Source organism: Vombatus ursinus, unplaced genomic scaffold, assembly GCF_900497805.2.
Source record: "Vombatus ursinus unplaced genomic scaffold, bare-nosed wombat genome assembly UNPS02010788.1, whole genome shotgun sequence".
NCBI lineage: Eukaryota > Metazoa > Chordata > Mammalia > Diprotodontia > Vombatidae > Vombatus > Vombatus ursinus.
Genome location: NW_020950566.1, coordinates 263,607 through 273,869, shown reverse-complemented (window position 1 = coordinate 273,869; position 10,263 = coordinate 263,607). Strand labels below are relative to the sequence as shown.

General features: G+C 36.8%; 1 protein-coding gene across 1 annotated transcript; it reads right to left on the bottom strand.

The window, feature by feature from the left end:
• Positions 1-1,269: 1,269 nt before the first annotated feature.
• Positions 1,270-9,634, bottom strand: ANKRD7 (ankyrin repeat domain 7). The gene is made up of 7 exons (XM_027855135.1): positions 9,372-9,634; positions 8,416-8,505; positions 6,293-6,407; positions 6,000-6,173; positions 3,490-3,596; positions 3,057-3,194; positions 1,270-1,375 (listed from the first exon to the last, which is right to left on the bottom strand). The coding sequence occupies exons 1-7, from the start codon at positions 9,632-9,634 to the stop codon at positions 1,270-1,272; spliced, it is 993 nt and encodes a 330-aa protein (XP_027710936.1).
• Positions 9,635-10,263: the final 629 nt, after the last annotated feature.

The window sequence follows — 10,263 nt, the reverse complement described above, 5'->3', positions numbered from 1 at the left end:
TTTAAACACTAAGCCACCTTTTCTTAAAAGCAAATTTCAATATATCAGAAATACAAGTATACAAACACAACTAAAATAAAGTAGAAAAATCATTGTCAAGCCATTGACATGTTTGTGAATGTATATATTTATACATATACATAAACATAGATGGTTAAGGATAAAATAAAGTGGCATTTAACTTTTTTTTGCCCTGCTTTTGGCATCATTTGGGGTATGTATTATATGATGAAAGTTCAGTGAGGTAATTTAACATTCTATTGATTTATGAATGGAAGCTTATTAATGCAAAAACAAAGAAGACTTTTGGGCATTTTAATCTTCACAAAGAAGCTTAGTAAACTCAAATATATTCCTGAGTGAAGAAAAGTTATTTTAAAAAAACTTAATGTTTCTTTCCTATTTTCTTGTCAATTAGTCATAAAAACTTGGAAAATTCTCTTAGGTTAAAAAAAATTCTCAGGGAATGTAAAGGAACATCCCTTAAATTTAGGATTTACATTTATATGGTCTTTAAAATATTCAGTCCTTCCAAGAAAGGAAGTATTTAGGCTACTAGGGTACTAATTCTTTGGTTATGACAAACCATGAAAATGAGATATCAAATGAAATGGCAAATACTAAATAAAATAATATAATAAGCATCAGCAAATATTAGGTGAATAAACATGCAAATGAATGATATATATAAAAACACTTTGAAAATTTCAAAGTTAAACACCTTATAGGAAGGCAATTCTATTAAACTCCTACTCTTACACTTCATCAGCACTTGAAGGTTACCTTGCTCTGGCAAGTATGCCCAGGCAAGCTATGTGCCCAATAGTCAGAAGACAAACATAGTTCAATTTAGACAGGCTTACAATCAGAGGCTGACTAATGAAAGATGATACATAAGAACAACACGTAAAACCATCTCCTTAGGGCATGAAAAGAGTACCCACACTGATGAAGTCCTGAGTCATTTGAAATGCTGAAGCATATACATCTAAGGAATTATTATACTTTTAAAAACTAAATAAATGGGAAAATATTTTGGCATACGTTCTTTACATTGTTTTCAAATGTCAGAAAATTTCATTGAGAATGATTATGAAGAACTTTACCTTAAAATGGTGGTGCAAAAAGGACCAACTTTTTCTTTCAAAACACAGAGGAGGGAACATAATTTTAAAAATATATGCTAATGTAAAACCTAATTTCATTTCCTAAAAAATTAAACCACTTCATACATATCAATCTTACCTCCTTTGACTGTGGTAGACCCACTTAAGAAAACTTAATAGCAGAAATCCTTTCTGGACAGCTCGTTTCAGGAAAAATGGGTTTGTTAAGGTTCTTCTGAATTTTATATCGAGAAATCAGTTCATGATGACTATTCATAAAAACAAAGAAAATTTATAAGAATATGTTGACCTTTATACAAATCAATTAATGATTAATACTGTCAAATTCTCAGATTAAAAGCTCAGAGACACCAATGCCCTATAAATATCAAAAGTCCTACCAACTTCATGGGGAGGTGAAGAGGGATAGAAAGGGAAGGGGAGGGAGGAAGGAAGAGGAAAGAAGAAAGAAGGGAGAGGAGAGAAAAGGGAAGAGGAAAGATGAAGAAATGGAAGATTCCGGATTATGCCATTTCCACAAACACTTACAAATTGCTTACTTTGTCCAGAAAAATATGCTAGGTTAGAAAAAAATAAAAAGATGTAACCCTGCTTTCATGAAACGTTCAGTCCAGTAAGCACATGTGACTCAAAGATAATTAACTATAATACATCATGAGTATATAAGGAATATATCGTCAAAGTAATATGTGGAGTTCAAAGATCATTCTATCCTGAGGGATCTGGGAAGGATTTCAAGTAGACAGTTGATCTTTAAAAAAGTTGGACCTGCTAGGTGACACAGCAAATAGAGTGTTGGGCCTGGAGTCAGGAAGACTTAAGCTCAGATCCAGTCTCAGACACTAGCTATGTGACCCAGGTTAAGTCACTTAACTTCAGTTTCCTCAACTCAGAAATGGGGAAAACAATAGCACCTACCTACCAGGGTTGTTGTGAGGATCAAATGAGATCTTAACACATTGCCTGGAACATAGTAGATGCTATATTAATGCTAGCTATTTTCATTATTACCAAGGAGATCGAGATCCACTTTGCAACTTCTAGCCTTAAGAGAACTGCCTGGATCACTAAGTAACTTGCCCAGGCTTTACGTAGCCAATATATATTAGAAGGAAGACTTAAACCCATGTATTCCTGACTCCAAGCCCAGCTCTCTATCTATTATACCATGCTGTCCTCTATTGTCCTTCTTTCTCTAATTTTATTAGTGGAGTTATTTTTTAGGGGAATCATTACTCTAAAAATGGTATCTGCCAGACTTGGTAAGAGTACTGATCATTACAAATTACTACCTTTGTGAATTGTGGGGGGTGGGAGAGCACTATATCAATATAATTAGCATTTATAATCATAGTGATAATAAACATCAAGAGAAGCTAAAAGTTACTTCTATAAGGAATTAATTAATTCTTTAAAATAGGTTTTCTGGCAAATGAATATGTTAAAGATACATTGCATCCAAGACCATTCATTGTTAAAGATTTTTAAGCCCCAAGCAACTGCCAGGAATATGTAAGGCAAGATGATAATGCAAGACCTGAATGTAAGTCTTCTTCAGTCAGTTCCATAAAGCATCAAACACAACATCATTGGCTGCTAATGATGCTAACCCACCTGCCCCTAAAATTTCTAACTCAGCTTTCTTTGCCAACACTGATCATACAGACTAATATATAAAAGTTCTGTCTCTGAATTCTTAATCTTTATGTTCTATCGCCTATAATTCCTACTAATTTGATGGCATTTTCAACATTAGATGTTTTTACCAGAAAAATTTAATGTTCACACAAGATTTAGTGAACACAATATATAAAATCTACTTTAAATCTATAGATTATAAATAACAAATTATACAAGATTAAATTATAATTGGTTATAGATAATAGATTATAAAAGATGATTAGGGTTTTGAAGCATTAGCACACTAACATTGAATAACCACTACAAGTAGCATATTCCTCAGCTGTCAATCCATAAATATCTTGGCGAGACAGGTCAACATCATGTTGTAGGAGAAGACTGACTATACCAATCGGTTTACCACCAACAGCAAGCATAAGGGCCGTTCTGGAATAAGAAAGATAACTTCTTTAGGGATTTTCTATAATTTTATATAGAGAAAAACAGAACTTCTGTTCTCCTATTTCTTGCTTTTCCTATTCTTTTCTCTCCTTTTCCTCTCTGCTTATTTGGAGAGAATGAGGGACTGCAGCAAATGAGTAAAGGAAGCAGGATTAAGAAATAAATAAGTGTTGGTGCTGTGTTGCCCAAAGAGAATTATTCACAATATGGAAGAAGAAAAAAAATCACATTTCAAGTGCCAATGGCTCCCAGCTACATCATTTAAGTTCAACAAAATTACCTCTGTAACTTATCTGAAGCATTCACATCTGCTCCTTTCTTCAAGAGAGTGGCCACCATTTCCGGGTTATTTTCAGTAACAGCAAGTAAAAGTGGTGTGAGCCCATCCTGCAAAAACATTTTAAAACAGTTAACGCAAAATGTCACAATTGTCATAATGCCTCCACAAAAGTTTGAATCAAATGCCATTTAACCAACTGGGCATGATGACGGATGGTCTCTTGCTAATGTAGGTCTGAAACTGGATTGAAATAAGATACTTATAATCCAGAGAACAGTTTGCTTAGCCATGGCAGAGAAAGGATATTCAGAACAGGGAAGCGATATTTATTCAAGATAAAGCAACTATTCAGCTGAGCACAACTTTCTGATGTTTATACTCTGCGAAAATGTTCTGTAGTCTCAGGGAGGGGTGCCAGTCCTTTGTATCCTGACCATAAGACACATTTATTTGAGTAGCACAGAGATAGTAAAGATATTTTAAAGCTCAGAATGTATGGGAAGACTCAGAGACACCTCCTAAGAGCCTAGAATACCAACAAGGCATCTACTAGTGAGGCTGTTGCTGGAAGAAGGGATCAAGGTATGGTTAGACAGGGTAGAAGGTTGCCTGGGATATGAGAAGGAGATGCATGTCTTATCTCGTAGCTTTCTTCTTTTTCTTTCTTTCTTTCATCTTTTTTTTTAAACTAATTGTTCCCTTTAATTATTCTCACTAATTAGCTATTCCCAGTTTCTACTTGCTGAAGTAGTACATGTACTGTCAGTGCCCTCTAAATTTTGATACCCTGTAGAAAAGCCCTGACTATTCCACCTTAGTTACAATTCTGGCTTTGCTACAGCAGTATAAGCTTTAACAGTGCTATCACACTGGAAAGATGAAATGTGTCTGTTGTTCAAAGGTCAGCCTAAATAAGGAGAGTCACTTCACCAAAAAGTTAGGCATAAGGTGGCAAAATGTTTGGCCACAGAGAGTAACAAACACATAAATGCCACATACTAAGTGTGCTGGGGTTGTACTTTCCTTTGATGGCATATGAAATCATGGGTCCACGTGAAAGTATGTTGAGATTACACATGCTTAAAATTAAGACACTTGTGATGAGGTTGGGGTGATAGGAATCACGAGAATGTCAGGGCACAAAGTGCGGTTGCTTAGAATGAATTCACACACTCAAGCTGTCTTTCAGTCAAGTGGAAAAGTTTATTGTGATGCTGGAAAGCAGGCAAAGTTCCTTTGGGGAACTTGCAAATTGATGAGGATGGTGCTAGGGCTTATATGGAAAGGAAGAGAGAAAAGGAATGCCAAGGATGCTAATTAGGTAATTTGGGTACTTCAGAGGAATATGCCAGGGGTCCAGGTGCCTTGGGAGAAGGCACTTCTAATCTATGGAGGGGAAAATACAGGGAGTCTGCAGAGATAACTTTGTTGATACCAGATATTGAGGGAAAGAAGAGTTTTTGTTTAGCTGCCAGAGGCATTGGTCAGAGATCTGAAGCCAAAGAGAGCCCTTGGGTCAGTATTCCCTGTGTCTGTTCTGATAAAGGAATTACAGGGTCATATGTTCTGCAACAAAGGAAAATTTTCTCACAGTGGGGGAGGGGCTAGATTACTTCCTGAGATAAGATCTTAGGGCTTTTTGGGGTCCAGGTCCTATAACCCCATCATTTGGGCTTAGTATATATAAAGTCACCAACCAAATAATTTTTTAAAGATAGTTTGGCTACGAAACACTTTTTTTCTTTAACTTAAAGTCCTGGAGAAGCACCTAGCTTACTGGGAAGTTAAGTTAAATTGCGCAAGGTCACACAGCCAGTATGTATTTCACGTGGAAACTTAAATCTATCTCTTCTTGGCTAGAAGTTCAGCTCATCATCTAGGTGGGTAATGCTGCCTCTATGATTTTCACAATCTATTCATTAATGATTAATTTTTATTTGGCTTGGGTCTTGGGATAATCTTCAAGTTCTAGATACTATTGCAGGGATTTAAGGAGGTAAAAATCTTAAAAATAAGTAAAAGTTAATATAATTTACTTATATATCATACAGGACTTCCATTTTTAGTATTCTCAGTCTCCACATACAACAGGTTGAAAACATAATCAAGTTTCTAAAGGATTAGTATAAAATGAGCTTCTCTAAATGAATGAATTCAATATACATGAACTCTTTCTAAAAATCACTGACAGAAGTTAACAGTTTGTAATTAATACCATCACATCTCATTTAACAGAACAGTTAGGTAGTGCAGAAGAAAAAGCCCAGGATTTGGAATCAGAGAATCTGGATTCATATTTTGCTGTTACTTACTACCTGTGTAACCTTTGACAAAGTCACTGATCCTCATACGTAATATGAGGTATTTTCTTTTCTCTTATGTGAGAGAGATGGACTAGTTGTCCTCTAAGGTCCAATCTATCTTTAAATCTATATAACTTTGATTACAAAGTAAAGATTTAAAAAAAAAATTTAAGAAAGTTTTTTTTTTGTTCCCTAATAAAAGGGTACCTTATTTTGTGCTTCAATGTTGGCTTTGTGTTCAATCAATTTATTCACTAATGACACATTACGCCCACAAGCAGCATAGTGGAGGGCAGTGTTTTTGTTGATATCCATAAGATTGGTTTCTGCTTTATTTTCTAGAAGAATAGTTGCACATTCTTCCTGCTGACATTGTACTGCCTGTCAATACAACATGAAGAGATTATGAGTTCTGCAACTTGACTCTATATGCTAAAGATTTAATTTTGAATGATACCTAAATAGGATACAGTTCATAGCTAAACATAATTCATGCATACCTTAATCAAAGGAGATCTATTTTCACTGTCTTGGATATTTAATTTGCATTTTCTCGCCACTAAGAGGGACACAACATCTGGATATCCATTAGCACAAGCCAGGTGCAAAGGTGTCCTATAATAAAATAACAGACTACAAAGTTACAGAACAGATTGTACTCTCATCATTTAGAACTATATATAAAATAATAAAATCATGTAAATGCAGTTAGAATATTTTAGTATAATATTTGTCTGTCCATACTTTGTAAGAATTTCAAAATATTTATTATAGAGCAATTTATTGCCATTTGTAAAATTTACATTTGCTCTCAGTGCTTATCATTATAAATACCTATATACAACTGAAATAAAATTCTGACCTGCTCTGACTTTAAGAAAAATTTAACCCCAGTAATTTGAAACTCTGATAAAGTATATATATATATATATATTATAAATATATATACTTTTTTACTTTTGCTTATGGTAGGAATAGCATATATGTAGTGTCCCTGACATATTGGTTGAGCTAATTTGTTTTTTTCCCCTCCCACTAAAAGTTGATATAGCCATCCCAAAGATTTGATGGGCCCAACGGAATAGGGCTTGAGCAGTTGATTTTGCTTTCTGTTTTAAGGTTTACAAAGCCCAGTTCATAACAAGAAAGCCTCACACTTAAGATATTGCCCTATTGACCCGGGAATCAAAACACCCTTCCAACCAGACATGTTTCCAAGTGGAGATAAGAAGAGCTGAATCTACCTGAACCAGGATTATATTCCTGCTGAGTATCTTTTCTATGCTACCATTAAATAAACATTTTTTAAAATTTCTCCCCTCTTTGCTTCTTGATACCCGAACTCCTACCCTCTTCTTCATCACACTGGATCTCAGAGTCCAACCCCGGGAACTTGGTCTATAAGTGAATGTTCACCTTTGCCTTGCCTGGATCCAGGCCACCATGCCACTCCAGCTTCAAACATGTGTGTCCTTGGGTAACTCCCTACTCCCCCATTTCAGACTACAGCTTCCCTCTATGTGTTGTCTCCCTCATTAGAATGGAAGCTCCTGGAGAGTGGAGCCTGTCTGTCTTGCACAATCAGCACCCGTAAGATGAAAGTTCAATTAAAAAAATAAAACAATAAGATGTATATTCCCAACTCCCAGCGCAGTGTCAGATATCTAGTAAACATTTAATAAATGCTTTTGAAAATTCATTCATTCATTTTTGTTATGCTAGGTAGGCTGTAATTTTTTTTTCATTTGTTCTAATCTTGAGCATGAAGCTGATGTATAAAAGGCCAAGCCCATGATCACATTAGCTATTTTGACTGCCTTGTTGTTAATCTACTCTTGATTAATCCTTTTGGGGCCCTTATTTAGTTATCACTGCTTCCTTGTGTATATTTTCACAAACCACCCCCTTAAATAATATATCCTTAGCTCTCAAGAAGCTTACTTTCTACTATGAAAATGCATGCATGTACACCAGAAATTAAATACAAGTCTAATTCAAATAAAGAGAGAGTACAAATATCTAGGTTGGGAGTGGGAAGAAGGATCATGGAAGTACCTCTTAAAGGAAGCAGCACCTAAGTTGAGTCTTTAAGGAAGCTTAAGATTCTAACAAGCTTCAGTAGAGGCAGGGAGGGAAAGAGCTAAAAGGTGAGTTTGGCTGAAATACAGAGTGCAAAAAGGGAAATAATACAGGTAAGTCCAGAGAGGTAAGTGGGAGCCAGATGGAGGGCTGCCCCTGTCTCAGGGATACTCTCTGTCACTTAAGCAGTGAAATGACATGGTCAGACCTGTTTTAGAAATATTAAATCTTTTTTGTTATAACAACTGAAGATAATTTATTTGACTACTGACCAAATCTCTATTGACAATAAAGATGGTAGAAAACTTTTCTTCACTAAATGAGACTGTCCTTGTCCATAAAAAATATTCCATAAAAACATTCCCCTAAAATCTATGCACTTTGCATAGATTATTTCATTTGATCATAATAGCTCACATTTATGCAGTGTTTTGAGTTTTACAATGAGTTAACCTCATATCAACCCAATTAGGTGTCATCCCCAAGCTAGTAAGTAATGTGAGCTCCATTACTAAGATGAGGAAATTGAGGTTCTGAGACTTACTCAGGGAGAGACACAAAGATCGTGGTAGAGGCATGTCTCCACCCTTGGTCTTTGGTCACCATATCTTTTGCTCTTATTACATGCAGTTGTCTGTTGAAATTATTTTCGAATTGGATTTTTGCACAGTATAATTTCATTTTTTTTCATTAATAGTTATGCAGTCAAAAGCCTTGATATCCAGGTCTTTTTTTTTTCTAATACCCAGTAAAACAAGTTTGCACATGTTAAAGACTTTCCTCTATTTTCAGGAAAAGCTCTAAATATTTTCTGACAACTCAAAACTTGGTTATTCACGTGGTAACTTAAATTTCTCTCACAGTGGTTAGTTTGTATCACTATAACTATAGTTAATTTCTCCTGTTTCCCAGATTGCTAATTTTAAAAGGCTTAGTTAATCCTCAAATATCTAATAGGGACAAGAACTGGACCTTTGATTTCATTGCTATAGGGAACTTCCAGGTAAGGGAACTCCATCAACTTATGCAAGTTAGCATCTTCTCTGCAATTTACAATCCTCCCTAAGTTGCCTCTTAGAGCACTGAAAGATTGGGACCTCATAGCGTGTAAGAGAGACAGGACCTTGAACCCAGGTCTTCAATGCTTCAAGGCCAACTGGCTCCCCACTAAACCCCCACTGCTTCTCTTAACATTTATAGAGTGCTTTAATATTGCAAACATATATGTGTATATTATCCTCCACTTCACACATTATTATCTTGTTTGTTATTTTAGTTTTTTATCTCATTTGATTTTATATGAACTCCCTCGTTTGGACACCATACACAATAGGATACCAAGGAGAGATGCTCAGAATTATAGGTAAGTATTCTCTGTGCCCCGTTTCGGGAAAAGTGATGTGAGCAATGCTGGTCTCTTCCCCTTTTCCTCCTCTACCCTCCCCCCCCAACCCCCACAACACCACCACTCTAGCCAGCCCTTCAGTGTCTGTGTGTCACCTATGTTCTTTATCCCGCTTGTCCAGGTCGTGTTTCTTGTACTGCAGATGATGCTGCACCCTCTCCAGGTCCCCAACAGAGGCAGCTTTGTGAAGTTTGCCCAGGTCCTTGCACCGGATACAATACCCTGGGGCGTTTGGGGGAGTGAGGATGGAGCTGCTACTCCCTGCACCCTTGATGATGCTGCTGCTCTCACTTCGGTCGAAAGAAGGGGAAGAGGACAACTGTACCTTCTTTTTTATGGACCCAAAAAACTTCATCATGATGGTAGCAAAAGGTCCTGGGTGCCTTTGTATCAGTCCCTATTCCTCTCTCCAGACTACAGAAAAGCTTTCAGATACAGAGCTGGATAAAGCATAACGTCCTCTGTAACCCTGGCAACCCAGAGGTGGAAGGCATTGTATCCCTGGGAAGGTAACCGCCGGCTGGGTGCTTAGAATTCAGATCGGCCCTGCCTGGACCCTGACCCTGAAGTCGAAACTAGTTAGAATAGAGCTGCTCCCCTAAGCTTCTTTCAGGTCTCCCTGAGCCGGGGCCAAGAATGTGTCTGGGCGTGGCGTGGGCTGGGGATAGGGGGTGTCGCGCCTGCTACTAGAACAAGAGTCATAGGGGAAATGTGGCAAAGAGCGACGAAGTCTGGCGAAGGCTGGCACTTTCACTGCAAACTCTGACCCGGGCAAAACTTGTTGGTAAAATTCCTCTTTCCTGCTTATTATCAATGATAATCCTGTGCTCAATGTGATTTCTGGTTCTCTCATTGTTTGGGGTCGCCTTGGTCTGGATGTACTGTAGGTTGGCAATGGTCTTTCTAAAATGTATAACCCAGAATTGGACATAGTACTCTAGATGTCTGATATATGTGTGTTTGCTTATACATACACAAACATATATA